This window comes from Microtus pennsylvanicus, chromosome 20 (genome assembly GCF_037038515.1).
Source record: "Microtus pennsylvanicus isolate mMicPen1 chromosome 20, mMicPen1.hap1, whole genome shotgun sequence".
NCBI lineage: Eukaryota > Metazoa > Chordata > Mammalia > Rodentia > Cricetidae > Microtus > Microtus pennsylvanicus.
This window is the reverse complement of record NC_134598.1, coordinates 30,478,647-30,495,846: the sequence shown is the minus strand read 5'-3', so window position 1 is coordinate 30,495,846 and position 17,200 is coordinate 30,478,647. Positions and strand designations below refer to the sequence as shown.

The window sequence follows — 17,200 nt, the reverse complement described above, 5'->3', positions numbered from 1 at the left end:
ACTTGTTCAGGAGAAAAGAATCTCAAGTAGGACCCACAGCCCTTCAGAGAGGAAGGGAGGTGGGGCCTGGAAGGGCGAGCAAAGAAAGAAGAAATGCGTTTACGCAAGCAAGCCGCTGCCACTAAATCAGGTAGATTTCCCCCTTTGTCTCATTTCTAACATTCCACAAGTTGCAATTTCCTAAAATGTTGTGGCTCTGAGATGGGATTTCAGTTTTGGCTCCTGACGGATTATCATCTACAAGATGTAGCTTCCTGCAAGTTTAAAACAAACAAACAACAAAAACAACAAGCAAACTGCGTAATACCTTGGTTTTCAGGTCCTAGACCTAAACAACACAAGACTGAGACCTGAGAAAAGGAGAAACAAACACGGCAGGCCTTAGGATTGCCTCTGTTTACCAGCGGTTACTCACAGGGCAGTTTCCAAGCCTCAGCAGGGAAAGAGAAACCTGAGCTGAGGAGACAAAGTCAAGACTGCTTCAGTTCTTCAGGGTGGGTTACTAGAGGGTGAGGTGCCAGAACAGGGGGTTGGCTAAGGCTAAGAGAAAAGCTGGACATCAGTTCAAAGGCTGGCACGGACTTCTGGCTGACTTCTGAGCTGGATATGTATGTCCTAAACTTCTACAAGAGTGCAGGGAACACCCCTAGAAAGCTGTAGTTGAGCAATTGTGAGTATTTCTTCAGAGGTGACGAACGTTTGGTCTTCCCACTACACAGAATGAAAGACGTCGGAATTCACGGGCGTCAGGCTGTGTTACAAGGATTCTCAGGGAGCTTTAGCGGTGGAGCTAAGTGAGCCCCAGAAGATTTGTTCTACCGAAGGTGGTGGCTCAGTGGGCAAGAGTGCTTACTTTGCAAGTGTGGGGATCTGAGTTCGAATCCCCAGCACCCCAAGTAAAAATCCAGGCAAAGCTGCATGTCTGTCTAAGCCCAGCATTGAGAGAAGATACCCACAGATCCTGGGAACTCACTGGCCACCCAACCTAGTAAAAATGGTGAGCTTTTCCTTCAGTGAGAGAATTTCAACGCTATAATGCAGTGTACAATAAAGGTAGATACCCAATGTCCTGCCCTGGAACACACTGAAAAAGGATTAATTTATCACAATTAAACTATTTTTATACCACATTTAAGTCTAATCATCTTAGAGAAGTACATCAAAATCTAACAAGTAACAACCTAAAATTCACAATGCCTAATCCTTAAACAAAATTATCAAGTAAGAAAAAGTGACTCCTAGCCAGAAGAAAAGTTCAGAGAACCATACCCAGCCAAACAAACACAGACAGTAGCCTCAGCAGGCAAGGACATTTAAGAAACTATTGCAAGTAGGGCTCCACATGGTCAAGAAAACATGGATGTGTTGAAGAGAACCATGCGATACACTAAAAAGATTCCAATGGAAGGTCTAGAAATAAAAAACACGGCATTCAAATATGCTGCAGGCGTTAAATGTAGAATATATGGTACAGAAAAGTTTGTCACCAGTAGAAACTATACAAGAATGCAGAACAGAAGCAGACGGAGATCAATCAAAGCAATAAAGCAACAGTGAACTATGGAAGAACATCGGTTGTTCAAAAGAGTCTGCAATTGGAGCCTAAAAGAAGCAGAAGGCAAAAAAAAAAAAACCCAAAAAAACAAAAACAACATCAAAAAAAAATCACCACCAACAAAAAACGATAGGGAAACTGGGAAACTTCCAAACTGAGTAACAGCTCCCAGCCTACAGACCTAAGACGCTCAAAGAATCTCAGGCAAAAAAGACAGAATGAGAAAAGTACCAAGGCTGCCAACAAGATTCAAGAAAGAAAAGGCAGACATTTCTGAAAATAGTGCTGATATAATTCAACCTGTAAAACTTAAAACCGAAATCAAAGAAGCCTTAAGAGCCTTGGTAGTCGGTTCACACCACATAAAAACTGACCTGAAGCAGACTATTGACCCAAACATAGAGCTTAAAAACACAGAACTTATAAAAGAAGTTGTATGCAACCTAGGGTTGAGCAAAAATATTTCCAAGATGGAATACAAGAAGCACCAACTACAAAAGAAAAATATAAACTTTGCAAAAAGGAAAAGGCTTTGCTTTTAAAACACTTAGTAAGTGCCAGCCTGTGAAGAAGATTTGGAAAGCTTATGTCTGAATATGTGTTTACATGTGGTAATTCATGGAAGTCATAGCTCAAGAAGAATAACAAAAATGGGCGGAAGGTTTAGATAGACTAAGTCGCAGGAACGAGCCAAAACATGAAACAGCGCTTAATCCTGTAAGCCAATGGAAACCGCAAATTGAAATCGCCATGAGATACCGTTCGTATTCACTGCACAATGAAGGCGACTGATAGAAAACAAGTGTTGACAAGGATACCTAGCAGCTACAGCTTCTCATTATGCACCCACGGCAGAATACAAACGTGCACCAGCCACCTTAGCAGAAGCCTGGCAGTTCCTTACAGGGGCGTCATCCAACCGCACCACCTAGCAACCGCCCTCCCAGGGACAGCAGTGGCTTCTGCTCTCGTTATGATGTCTACGTGCCGCTTGCGTGTGTAAACATCCCAAACGCCTCTCTACTAAGCGTGGATACGTGACTGCCAATATTCCTCTATTTCTGTCTTGTTTCTGTTTCCTGGTCCCCGTGGTCTTTCTTAAAACCTTTACACACTGAGTCGCCAAAAGTATTCCACATTCAGGAGGGTGTGGTAGCTCACACCTTTGGCTCCAGGGCCAAGGCCAGCCTTTCTGCCTCATTCCAGGCCAGTCAAGGCTACAGCGGGAGAGTCTGTCTCAAAGCAAACAACAACAAATAGCTCCTGTCTCCAGCCAAGCCGGGCAAGGTTCCCGGTCTTCTTTTTCCCTGTAGATTTGCATCTACCATTGTTGCTTTTCTGCCTTTGCGTTTTTCACTTCTTTGGGCTTCCACGGGCATACATTTTTTTTTCTGTTTTATTACATCCATCCCTGACCCTCTCTTACACTCCTCCTAGCTCTTTTCTTCCCTCCGTTCTCTGACCACCGTGGCCCCCCAGTGCTCAGCCTCTGTGTCTTCTCATTTGGGTGCTGGCACCCACTTTCTTGCCTCTCACACCTGGCTCTTCTTCTCCTGACCTCCCACCCTCTCCCCAGCCACCTCTGTCCTGGTTCTTCTCTTTGTCATGTTAATTCTCCAGAAAGGGAGACTCCAGTTCTTTCTCTCTCTCTCCCCTGGTCACCTATTCACCCTTCTGTACCCAGCCCCAACATTAGCTGAATTTGGACTCCAACCACCTGTGTTTAAATGTTAGTTGGGCTACTTCCCAGCTACACGACCTTGGACAAGCTGACCTTTCCTTTTCAGGGTTCCTTTATCTGAAAGATGAGCCTGAGGAGCACCATCGCCAACACCCTAGGTGTACTTTAAGGATGAAATGAGATGAGGAAGAATGGAAGGTCTTTATAAATCAGAACTGTTATCAAGTCTGTCTGTGAGTCTTCACAAACACGTATTTGTAATATGCGCTAAGCTTGTTTGTACAAGCAGATAAAGTCCCCTGTGTCCATAGAGCTCACAGTCTAGAAAGGAACACAGACACTTAAACAAATACAAATTAAGAAAAAAAAAGCATGGTAACTTCCAAGTCTGGAAGGAATAATAGATTCTGGAGATAGCACGTGGCAGGGACACCTAAGCTGGACTTGGGATGAAAAGGGACAACGAAGCAAACTCCGTGAGCAGAGTGACGTGGGAGAGGACACTTGTAAGATAGTGTGAGTTGGCCAGGTCACAGGGTGGGTGGCGGGGGATGATGACAGAGGGGAGTATTGTGTATTCCGGGTGAAGAACAGCTTTGGGAAGGAGCTTTCTAGGAACGGAACCAGGTTCAATATGGCAGAGCAGGGCAGGCCAAAACAAGGAGGTCACACCTGCGTTTCCGTCTCAGGGCAGGCAACGAGAAGACCCTGTAGATCCAGGATGTGAGCCAAGCGGACTCTCAAGTAAATGGGTCATCCGTGTTGAAGCAAGACACAGGTAGACAAACAGAATCTGAGAGGCTTGTCAATAAGTCCTTGACTTGGCCTGGCATCATGGGTTGGTCTGTGTCTCAGCGAAAGCAAGGTCCCCAGGGAAATGCTATGTGCCGGTCAGTTTCATTTGTAAGAGTATTGTTTTTTTTTTTTTTTGAAATATCCCTACATCTGCAACTCTTGAATAAAAAAAAAAAAACATGCTTCACAGCTTCCTTCTGTGCCACACAGGACCCGGAACCGTCACTTTTCCCGATAGTACAATCAATCCCAGCCACTATCTGGATAACAAGGGACATAGGATAATACAACATATGTAATTCCATAGTTTAAATTCAACTTAGACCCGGAACGGCTAGCTTCAAAGGGTAAGTGGGATTTGTGGGGAATACTCTTAAGGGGGAGGTTGAAATGCTGGGTTCTGGTCCTAACTGTCACCAACCTGCCCACTGATCTTGTGAGTCACTTTGAGCCTGCCGGGACTGGATCATTGATCCGAAGGATTCTTCTGCTGTTTGGGGCCTTTGAATCTAAGTGTTGAGCAAAGGAAATGCTAGGATTCCGGACTCCTTGGGGGAATTTGGGGCATTTGTTTTCTGCCCAATCTCTGTTTTTACTTTGCTCCTTTCTTGTTTCTTGTCCCTCCTTTGGGTCCTGTCCTCCTCCCTTTCCTTTGAAGATATTTCAGAAGGAGCCTCGGAGGCTCTAAAACCGTAAATATGCCCTTGAAACACGCAAAGAGGCTTTTGTGTACTTACACCGGGAGGTTATTATCGGACAAGCAAGTCACTTCAGTGCACGGCATTCCTCCGCCCGCCCCGCTGAGGGCTTTATTGGGTTGTGTTGCCCTATCTCAGCAGATAAGACTCTCCCACTTGAAAAGGTGAGCTATCTGATGAAGCAGGGTGCCTAACTCTCCAGGGGTGGAAGCAAAAGGATTCTGCCGCTGCCCAGAAGTCAGACATACTTTTCCAAGACAAGTAGGTGCTTCGCTTAAAAATGTTACAGTCAAGGGCAAACGTTCTAAAATTAAACCAACCAGCTGTTCAACGGCGGACGCCCACACGTCAATTACTGTCCTCTCCTTATCTAGCCTTCAAGAATTCCTACTCTCTGCAAGGCTTTTGAAAAGCCTGAAATGTCACAGGCGGCAGAATCCTGTTACGCGAGCCCATTAGGGCTCACCGCCTCCTCTCACGGAGCATGCGCTCTTTGCGGTTTTTCAATTGGATGCCAAACCCTTCAACTTCAATGATGACAGCAACTGACTTCAGATGTTAAGGGGACGTGGGCCTTCCTTGTTGGCATTAAAGACTATCAGAGGTTGTGTGTGTGGATGGAGAAATGGTTCCCGGGCTAACAATGAGGCTCTCTCAGAGAGCCCAAGTTCAGCTCCAAGCACACAATTTATCAGGTGACTCCAGGGGAATCTGACATTTCTGGCCCTCATAGGTGTCCGTATTCGTGTGCGCATATACACTAACACACACGTACACGATTAAAAATAAGGCCAACCTTTTTTTAAAAAGGAAGAAAGCAAGACAGGCAGTGGTGGCACATGCCTTTAATTCCAGCACTTGGGAGGCAGAGGCAGGCTGATTCTTTGTGAGTTCGAGGCCAGCCTGGTCTACAGAGTAAGTTCTAGGACAGCAAGGACTATACAATGAAACTCTGTCTCGAAATAAATAAATAGATATTTAAAAAATAAAAAAATTAAAATATTAGCTTTTCCATGTCTTTTTAATTTACTGACCACAACCATGCACGCGACTTTATTATAAAACTGCCAACTGGATGTGATGGCATATACCTGTAATCCCACATCTTGGGAGGCTGATATAGGGAGGGGACTGAGCTCAAAGCCAGTCTGCCCTTCGTAGTAAAACCTTATCTCAAAAATCCAAAAACCCACCACCAAGACCACAACAACAGCAAAAGACTTTTCAGTGTGTTATTTCTATCAATTCATATAGGGAAATAAGGTGTTAGTCCATACGCAGTTTTATGATTGTATTTTATGAACGTTAAGTTGCCTTCATTTTTCACCATGATGGCTGACAAGGAGGAGGTCCACCCTTATTAGAAACAGCTAAGTGCCAAGAAAGATTTGTGAGACATCAGCTTCAAGGCTCTGGGACACTGGATGGGAAAGAATGATGACACCTGGGTGACACCTGGGGCGGGTCCCGAGATTACCTCTCTTACTGTCTAGAGAAAGTGACGGGTACCCGGGCAGGAAGGAGGAACATAGGTGGAGCCGGATGGATTCTCTGAGTTAAGAACTTATGAGAAATAAAAAAGAACCGTGAGACTCCGAGAGGGTCAAAGCCACTAGACCTTATGAGGCTGGAGTTCCAGAAAGGAGAGAGGCTTCCAAAGGTTGCTCTCAAACATCCAGCAGAGTCCTGACCAGCACAAACGGGATGAAACTGCCACTGCGTGTGGTGGCTCTAACCTGTGAGTACGCTTGGGACACAGAGACTGAGGCAGGAGGACTGACCTGAGTTCAAGGACATCTTGGGTTATATAGTGAGTTTCAGGCTAGCTTGTACGATGGCGTAAGACCCCGCTTCAATGCTATTTCTAATCACAATCGTAACCATAATAAAATTAAGTTCAAATACAAACACCAGAAGGCATCCTCTCCACAAAGGAAAGAGGGAATCGTTCCCATAGGCCACAGAGGCTGCCCAGAACCAGCATGGAGCTGGCAATGCATTATAGAGTAAGTAGAGGGTATTGTCCCCTCTGCGGAGGAGCACGATGCATCATATACTGTCTTAGTCAGCGGTCTATTGCTGTGACACCGTGAGCAATGCAACTCCTAAAGGAAGGTATTGGGGGCTAGCTTACAATTTCAGAGGGTTAGTCCATGGCCATCACATGGGGGGAGCAGGGCATCGGGCGGGCAGGCATGGTACTGGAGCAGTAGCCAAGAGCTACATCCTAATCCACAGGCAGCAGGTAGAGAGAGGTTGGGGAAAGTAGAAGAAGGAAGGGAGGGAGGGAGAGGGGGAGGGAGGGAGGGAGGGAGAGAGAGAGAGAGGGAGAGAGAGAGAGAGAGAAAGAAAGTGGTCTTGGTCTGGGCTTTTGAAACTTCAAAGCCTACCTCCTAATGGCATACCTCCTCCAACAAGTCCACACCTCCTAATCCTTCCTAAACATTCCACGAGTGGGAACTAAACATTCAAGTATATGAGTCTACGGGGCCATTCTCATTCAAACCCCAACATATACTAACAAGTATGTGGGGCTTACATAACAAAACTTAAAAAGAAGCCTTGAAAGAATCAACTGTGTCAGCTAGTTTGACTGCGTCCCAGGAAAAAGGTCAAGACTACCAGATTATCCAGCAACCAAAAAGTATGCCTCAGTGTCTTGCAGCCAGCCAATTGAGACTTGCAAAGAAACAAAATGCCAACACACAGTGGGAAGAAAAATGCATCCATGCAAACATGGAAAAGGTGATGAAAAGCCAAAGTCTCGTGTTGAGAATGTTGATCGCTGAGGTGAAGGACATCCTGGCTGGTATCAGAAGACACCACAGAAGCAAGCCTGGTGATCATGATCCAATAAGCAGCAAAGGAAAGAAAGGCCCAGAAAAAGGAAGTGAGGTACCAGTGAGCTGTGAGAAAATGTCAAGAGCTTAGTATGTGTGTAGATAAAACTCACAGAAGGAAGAAGAATGGAGAAGAAAAAAAGAAATGATGGCTGACATTTTTGTTATACATAATAACCATATATTCACGAGCCAAAGACATACAACAAAATATACAAAAACACAAGAAAAATGCCCAGAGGCATATCATAACCTAATAAAGAAATTTAAAATCAGTCAGAGCAAAACATAAATGAATAAGTGTTTGGAGATGAACAAGGGCAGGAATAACAAGGCTTCTGCCTTAATCAATGCCAGCAAGAAGACAATGGAGATGGGATCTGAAAAAACAGAGTGAAAACAATTATTACTTAGAATTCTATACCCAGAAAAACTGTCTTTCAAAATGGAGATGGAATGGAGATGTTTTCAGACCTAGAAAGGCCTCCCTTACCCGACAAAAAGCCCATCACCAGCCAATTTGTCCAGGAAATGTCAAAGGGCAGTCTTCATATCAGAACACCAATACAGATCAGTATTTAGAGCTACTCATGGAGAAAATACCATCAAACTTGGAAAATGTGAACACATATAAAAAATTTTTTTCTTATTCTTAAATTCTCCTTAAAGAGAACTGTCTTTTTAAAGCAAAGGTATCAACAATATGTTTTGGAGGTTATAATACATGAGCCAAAATGCAGTAGCACAAAGGTAGAGAACAGGAACTGGTCTACAAGAGCGAGTTCCAGGACAGCCAGGGCTACACAGAGAAAGCCTGTCTTGAAAAATCAAAAACAAAAACAATAAAAGGCCAAGGCCAATAAGATGGTACAACAAGTAAATATTTTTACTCTAAGCCTGAAGATCTGAGTTCGAACCCCAAGCCCCACATGGTGGATGAAGAGAACCAGCTCCTGCAAGTTGTCCTCTGACCTACACACACACATTAAATAATTGTAAAAAAATTTAAGAATATAAAAAATCATAGATGATATGGAAGAGAAGGAATCCATAAAGCATGTAACAAAATGTAGCCCATGCTTTACATAGATATTAATAAATGCATGTGTTCATATGATTTGCATTAAGAGTATGTAATGTTATCAGAATGCAAATTACACATAAAAGAAATCATCAAGAGCTAATTCATAGGATTCTTTTTTTAAAAAAAGTGTTTTGAGACAGGGTTTTAGCTGTCCTGAACTTGCTTTGTAGACCAGACTGGCCTTGAACTCACAGAACTCACTGCCTCTGCCTCCCAAGTCCTGGGATTAAAAGCATGTACTACCACCGCCTTTAATGGGAGTTTTTAAAAGTTAAAACAAAATTAAAAAGAAACAACTGTTTTCTTAGTTCTGAGCCTAGTCCCTGTTTGATTTCTCCTATTAAAATGAAATTTGAGAAACCGTTCATTCATTGTTTTTTAGTGGTAATTGTGAAATGCTCTCGTGTGCGGAGACTATGGGACACACAGGGGGTCCTTAGCTGCTCACCAAGCAAGATCCCAACCTGTGACTGCTCAGTCTAATGTATTCCAACAGGCAAATGCGCACCAACAATGGACTTCTGAGCAAGTGCCATCCTGGAGCAAGTAGCAAGGGCATCCATGGGGGTGGGTTATCAATTGGGACTTAAAACATTTCCCACGATAACAATTGAACAGTAAATTTTTAATGTTATGGTTATTTCTGGAGGGCAGGCTCATTCTTTCTTTTTTTTTCCCCTCTCTTTCCTTCTCCCTTCCAAACCCCCATTCCTGCCCTAGCCTCATGTTTCATGAATGATTATTCAACAGAGGCAATAAAACTTGAAGTATAGGGCAATACATAAAGCATATTTTTGGAAGAACTCCTTCACCGTTATGCACCTGCTTTTGGCTTAGTCCTTACTCTGCTTTAAACAACCCCCAGCTTGTCGTGGGATATCTGGACACTGTGTGGAAGTGTATTGCTGTGATTGGTGTAATAAAAAGCTGAACAGCCAATAGCTTTTTGCAGGAGGCACAAGCTGGATTTCTGGGGAGGGAAAGAAAGAGGAGGAGGAATCTAGAGACACCAGGAGGGAAAACAGGAGGTAAAGGATAGAAGAGAGGTAATGCCATGTGACAGAATGTAGGGGAAAAGAAACAGGTGAATTGTTGTAAGAGCCACTTGAGACAAGTCTAAGCTAAAGGCCAAGCTTTCATAATTAAGAAGTTTCAATGTTGTTTTTGGGGGCTGGTGGTGGAAAGGAAAGTCTGTCTACATCAGCTCAGGGCACATAAAAGCATACATTCTGTTTTTACAAATTCTCAATATATTGCTGGGTTTAGGGTGGTTGCTGTTCGTTTGTTTATGAGAGAGAAAGAGTTTGTTTTTGTCTTACAGTGCAAGAAGACAAAATGTGTCATGGTGGGGGAAGAAGTTTGGCAGCAGGAGAGGGAGGCTGCTGGCTACACTGTATCAGCAGACACCAAAAGGGAACAGGAAGTGAGGCTGGGCTATACAACCTCGGGGCCTACTCCTAACTACCCACTTTCTCTAGCAAATTCTGTAATATGTGACAATCCAGGGAGGAGGAGGGGATCTAGTCCATTTAGGACTCTTTAAGGAATTAAATGAGGACATAAGAAGTAGAACCTGAGCTGAGACTCCACATTCACACATGACATGTTAGGGATCCTAGCCTCACAGGAGTCAGGCAAGCCAGGTGGGTGTGGTGGCATACGCCTCTAATCTCAGCACTCTGGAGGTAGAGGCAGGTGGATCTCTGAGCTTGGTTGATTGAGCAAATTTCAGGACAACCAAGGCTACACAGAGAAATCCTGCCTTCAGAGAGAGGGGGGCGGGGATGGGAGGGCCAAGCAAGATCAGGGATTGGATAGGAGAAAAATCCAAGATCCATTCAGAAGGGCAGATAGTTTTAAGTTCTGCATTTTCTTAGCTCCATCGATTTTACTTTTAGAAGTTAGGAAAATGCCATGTAAGTCCACATTTCACGTGCAGGGTGTTCATTGTATTTGGTTACATAGAGAAGGAAACAGCCTCATTGCCTAACAATAGCAGCCTAGCTAAATAAATTATGTCACCCATACAATGGCATTCTAAGCAGGGTTTTTTAAAACTGTGTGGCAATGTTTCTTGCTCTCTCTTCTGCATCAAAATTACCTAGTGGGCCCACTAAAACTTTGCTTGCTGAGCCAAGCTTGCGGAGTTTCTGATTTAGTGGATCTGAGACAGGGTCTAAGAATTTGCTTTTCTAAAACAATTCCCTAAGAGTGCCGTAGATCCAAGGACTGCACTTTCAGAACTAATGATATACAGGCATATTTTTTGACCCAGAAGAATACTCACCAATTGTACAGAATTGATGACAGTCTATACAGGAGTTTAGGAGGAAAGATATTATCAAGTTCATATTCCTAACTGTCTGTGGTTTTAAAAAAAACAAACCCATAGTGTGGGTACTTGTCTTCTAAATTATGAATGGAACTTCTCTGTAATGAACAGAATGTCAGTAACTAAAACACAATAAAATCACTTAATTTAAGGCATGGGCTCTAAGAGGCTGGAAGAAGGCTCAGTCTTGATTGGGAAGGCGGGCTCCTGACTCAAGTGTACTGGTTGGGAGTGTCCGGAGGCAGAAGCTCAACGACGCTTCAACCCCCAGGCACCTCCTGCTCTTCATGGGGACAAAACATAAAGAGGCTGATGGGAAATGAAGGGCTCCCACAGCGCCTTCCTCCTCTTTAGCAGTGGCACACAGGCTTCTTCTGGGTGGGACCCAAGGGCCACCTGCCAGGAGTTCACAGCATCTGCATTGGCCTACTCTGTTTCCTGATGTAGGCTAGATCCCCTTCCCAGAGTATCAGATTAAGGCGTCTCCTCTCTGGAAAAAAAAAGATTTCATGGTTTAAATTCCCATTCCCTTTTGTGTCTGTGGCACTCTGCTGTCTCCTTCCCAGCACGCAGCCACAGGGGTCACGATGTCCCTTCCCGGCTGATAGCAGCCCGCCAACTGTGGTGTCATGCACACCCAGCACAGAGCCCCCATTCAGCCTCCCTGGGCTGGGTTCAGGAAGCAAAAGGGCCTCTAAGTTTCCCCAAACCTTGATCCATCGCGTGCTTTTGCCGAACAACTCACAGGGCAAGAGGGGTGGGGAGGGAGAGGGCATCTCGGTAAACGTCGAGAACGGCAAGGGTAAACACGTGACCGGAACAGAGAGCAAACAGCTGTCCAGGAAAAGGAAGGGTGGGCAGACAGAAGCCTAGAGGCTTCTCGGCGGGCAACGCTTGTCCAGCACTGGGTCTTGTCTCCCTATGCCTGCGTGAAGAACTAACAGAGATGCCAGTGTCTCCTTCACTGCCCATGACGGCTCCAGCTTTGGAGAGTTTTGCTTGTCAAGTGTTTCAAAAAAAAAAAATATGAAGCAGGTTCTGATGTCTGTCTTTACAAAGCAAAACCCATTATTTCCGGGGCAACTCTCAACTCAGTGACATGGTATTGGGTCAGAAAAGTTGATTCCCCGTGGTGTCGTTTCTCACCGACTTAATGTGGTTAAAAATGGGCCAGAATACTTTTAAGATAACATTTGTCTGCGTCTGAGGTGTTTAGGAATGCACGCACCGCTTAGTTGATAATGCAGCCTCTATGACTTCTGTGCCAAGCTCTTCCCTCTTCCCCCTTGGATGCTGTGAAATTCAGCGGAGCATCTCTCCGGGGGTGTGTACTTGGGGGAGGCGGGGCTTCCAAACTCACCGTTACACAGGGGCAAAGGGGAGTTTTGTCATTCATTAGTCAGTTACCAAAAATGCATTAAATGCCTACAAAGTGTCGGGATGACTCCTGGGGACTACCCGCAGGAAGCGTTCATTCTGCCTGGGAGGACAACAGACCTAAGACTGTCAGGGACTAAGCATGGGTACTAAAGTACTGATTGCTGTTAGTGCTCTAAGCAGACTGTCAGGTACTAAGCACGGGCATATAAGTACCAAGGACCAAAATCAGGCAGGGACACTGAAAACTTTTTTTTTTTTCTGAAGAAAATGGGTCTTTGACAGGGCAGGGAGAAGGACGGTTAAGCAAGAGTGTGGGGGTAATTCCGACTTCCCCTTTGTTCTGCAGGGAGACGCTTCGTGGCTACTGTAGAAAGGCCAAGGGTCCACCGAGTCCCGCCCAGTCCGTGTTATATTTGATCTCGAGCAGTGTTATCCTCACGGGCAGGGTGTGAGGTCCTCCGCAGCCGACCCCTTCCTTTCCATGCTTTCGCTATAAACTACATTTCTTTTGGGTGGCGGGGTGGTGGTGGTGGGGTGATACGGGGTTTCCCTGTGTAACCCTGGCTGTCCTGGCACTCGCTCTGTAGACCAGGCTGGCCTTGAACTTGATGATCCACCTGCCTCTGCCTCCCAAGTGCTGGAATTTAAAGACATATGGCACTATGTTTTCTGGCCATTTCTTTTCTTTCTTTCTTTTTCAATTTTTACAATGTTTATGTCTTTTGTGTGTGTGAGACCTTTGCTTCCATGTGTATGTGTGCCCCATCCATGTGTCGGGTGCTTGTGGAGTGTCGAGAAAAGCTTTGGACTCCCCCAAAACTGGAGTTATGAATGTTTGTAAGCTACTCTGTGGGTGCTGAGAACTAAAGCCAGCCTTACAAGAGCAACAAGTACTCTTAACTGCTGGATCATCTCTCCAGCCCCCCTAAAATCCATTAAATGAAAATTTTGTATCTAAAGCATCCTTAAGAAAATATCAGTTTAAAAAAAAAGAAAGAAAGAAAAAGAAAAGGTGGAAACAATGTGGAGGATATAGAGAGCTTCCCTAGCGTGTGAGCCTGTGCAAAGCCCATTGTTTGATCTTTGGAAGAAAAACAAATTGAAAAAAATTATTTTTCTATAAGGTCAACTTGGATACATTTTCTCTAAGTGGTAGTTTTTCCAAAGCCTACATTTGAAAATTATGTTCATGCTACTTAGTTATCAAAATATTTCTGGTTTTTGTTTGTTATTGTTAGAGTTTTTAAGTCCTTACAGCCCAAAGGATGCTCAAGAATCTCAGCATGCTCAAGACTGACAAAGTTTTATTCTATGTCTTTATGAATCCTGCATAATAAGCATGTGTTTTTAATACTATTTCATGTTACAATACTTCAGAATTTCTCATATCCCTTGTTTCCACTGGCTGTGGGCAACCTTGCTCCTCCAGGTAGCAGGCAAATTGGGGACTGTGTGCCACCCATACCAGAATCACTTATGACCCCCACACTGAGAGACTCACACACGGGCAAAGGTTTCTTCCAACCACCCAAAGTGCTCTCTGAGCCCTCCTTTGTCCAGTTTCCTTCCTCAAACCTCAGAGTCTTCTGTAACCTACAGGAGAGCAGCAGACTCAGTAGTCACGTGGTGTGTTTAACCAGGAGCACTGCCAGAAGCTTGGTCAATCTCTTTTGCTCCTCACACTTGGATCGAGATGACTTTTGACTCATTTCAGAAATCAATCTGTCCTCAAGGGCAGCGCATTTCCGTCAGTCTGTCCTCAAGAGCAACACATTTACCGTCTGTAGGGATACTCTTTTTGTAAAAGTGCCTGCAAATGTGGAATTCAGTTCCAGAAAAGGAAAACCCAAAATATTTGCAGAACAGAAATAATGGCCCCAGTTGTTAATCAATTAATCTTTGAAAGGGTTAAGTTTCACTCTGAAATATAAGCTCCTGGATCTTGGCTTTATAATTGCTTCTCAACTGGCTGTCCCGTTCGATTTTTGACTATTTAGGGTATCTATCTACTGAAGGGGTAGGCATCCAACACAGGGCCTCCCTTGAGCTACACACATGTTCTGATTCAGCCACAGCCCTCCTTCTTTACCTGTATAATCTGTGCTCTGGGAAATGATGCTATCTTTTTAGAACTTGCAATGACTCATGGGATATCTGGCCACCCCCTCTCATTGGCTCCCTGCAGTGCAAGTCACCCCACCACAGCCTCTCAAGGCCCTCCCTCTTTGCAGGTCATGTTTGTTTCTTACTCTTTCCAGCCCCTCTTCCCTTGTTCACTGGTCTCCAGTCACATGGACCTTCTTCGTTTGGTTTGGGTTTGGTTTTGACACAGGGTCTCTCCATGTAGCCCTGGCTGGTCTTGAACTCTTGGTTCATGCGATCTTCTTGCCTCACTCCTATTTGCCACCGTGCCTGGCCTGCTGTTCTTGCTAAAATAAATCAAGCTTGGCTCTGCCTTGAAGCCTTGAAGCTTGCTGTTCCTTCTGCTCAAAATGCTCTTCCCGATGACCTGGGCATGGCCACCGTCATGCCTGCTGGTTACTCATTGTGTACTTCTGTATCCCAATAGGAGGTACACCTGCTCCTTAGAATAACTGGGCGGCTCTTCTCCAGGTGTGAGCAAGGTCTGAAAGCCTCAGGTTATCTTATCGCGCAGATAACCAGAGGTATAAATCAAACTGAGACTACGGCTGGCAAACAGTCCGGGGCTTGCACACCGCCCGTGTACACATGGTGTTTTCTTCTCCTTGCAGGTTATTTTCAGAGCTCTGTCACCACCGTACGACATAGAAAACCCTTACAGTGCCAAAGTTCAGGAGCAGCTGAAGATCACCAACCTCCGCGTGCAGCTGCTCAAGCGACAGCCCTGCCCTTGTCAGGGAAACGACTTGAACGCAAAGCCTCAACATTTCACACACTATGCAATCTATGACTTCATCGTCAAGGGCAGCTGCTTCTGCAATGGCCACGCGGATCAGTGTGTACCTGTGGATGGCTTCAGACCCGTCAAGGCCCCGGGAGCATTCCATGTGGTAGGTTAAAAAAAAATAAATACCCATAAGTTACCTTTGGCTTTGGGGACCACAGTCTAAGTCCCCTGAGTTGATATCTGCCTAACAGTGTTTCTTTTTTCTTCCTTGCTATCCACTCCTCTGACTCCACTCAACTTATGAAGAGCTATTAACTTGTTTTTTGAAGCTTCAATTTTGGAATAATAGTCAAGTAGGATAACTAGATTCCTTGGGAAATACCATATGCCATGACCTTTGTATCTAAAGTGTAATGTGAGCAGGGTTGAGAAGGTAGCATGATCACACACAAGCCGCCTTTGGCTTCGGGAAGTAGGGACCACCGTTATGGAGCGAGGAAAACTAGATCCTCAGTTCAATGTCTGGTGGCTTTGCGGTCCATCCATAGGACGGGTAGCAATACACTGCGAGAAGCAACCTGAACTCCCATCACCCGAAGGCAGAGCAAACCTCTCCTGCTTCCATGTTCTCAGAACACAGACATGCAGATGGAGTCCACGCATTTGTTCTTGGTCGCCCAGACCCGAAATAATCACACAGAAACTATATCATCTGCGATAATGTTTGGCCAATAGCTCAAGCATATTGTTACTAGCTCTTGTATCTTAAATTAATCCATCTCTATTAATCTGTGTATTGTCATGAGGTCGTGGCCTACCGGCAAAGTTCCAGCATCCAGGGTCCGTCTCCTGTGGTGGCAACATGGTGTCTCCCTGACTCCACCTCCTCTCTCCTCCTCTATCTGCTTGGAACTCTAGCTTTGCCCTACTCTGTGCTGTGAGAGGCCCAAAGAAGCTTCTCTATTAACCTGGTCTTCACAGCAGACAGAGGGGAATCCCACATCACAGACATATGTCTTCCACCTATTTCCCTGAAATGCTGCTCGTCTCTTCCTGAGGCCAGGGGATGTGGGTTTAGGGTACCCACCTCCTCAAGACCCAGCAATTACCTGAACTGGACACAGGTGCACAGTAAGTGAAAATTAGAACTCAGGTAGAAGGTATTTGTAAATCGGCATTGATTGCCTTCGCTATCCTCCAAAACAGAAAAGCTCTCGGACATCAAGCACTTCAGAACTATGGGTGGGGATTAGAAGAAGAAGAAAAAAAAAACCAAACAACTAAAACTAAGTAGAAAACACTTCTTTTTTTTTTTAACTTAACATTTTTTCTTTACCTTTTGAAATTAATTTTTAGCTATCATACAAAGTAACGGATTTCACTGGGATATTTTCACACTTGCCTGTCATTTTACTTTGGGTTTATTCAGGCCCCACCCTCCACCCCACTCCACCCCACTCCTCCCCTCTTGCCATCTCCCCTTCCCAGAAGTCCCTTTCGTGTCACATTCATTCTATTATCCTCTCTTTAGAGCACCCAAATAGCACCCTTTCTGCTATCCTGTCCTACACACACACACACACACACACACACCACACACAAACACACACTTGCATAAATACATACTGTGTATGCATGCATATATAGATCTAAACCTAGATTCTGCACATGAGATGATACATGCTATCTTTATGAGTGTGCCTTACTTTATTTAACATAATGATCTCTGCCGCCATCCACTTTTTTGCAAATGTCACCATCTCATCCTTACAGCCCAGCTGCTCATGGTCCTCCAGGCTGGCTAGTCATATCCCGCATGCACTCATTTCTTTAATTCTACACATCCCCAAGCAAAGCAAAAGGAGTAACAGCAGCAATGACCAACAAAATGGAAGAGACTTACACTAAGAAGGCTTGAGGAACTTGGGCTTGGAAGGTGTACCTGAGGTTGGGCCAGGAATACTGC

At 44.8% G+C, this 17,200-nt stretch overlaps 1 protein-coding gene across 2 annotated transcripts in view; it reads left to right on the top strand.

The window, feature by feature from the left end:
• Positions 1-17,200, top strand: part of Ntn4 (netrin 4) — a 97,242-nt gene that overhangs the window by 23,321 nt on the left and 56,721 nt on the right. For both annotated transcript variants that reach the window (XM_075954350.1, XM_075954348.1), the window contains exon 3: positions 15,119-15,397. In XM_075954350.1, coding sequence (XP_075810465.1) covers positions 15,119-15,397 — 279 coding nt within the window. The remainder of the gene's footprint in view (positions 1-15,118; positions 15,398-17,200) is intronic.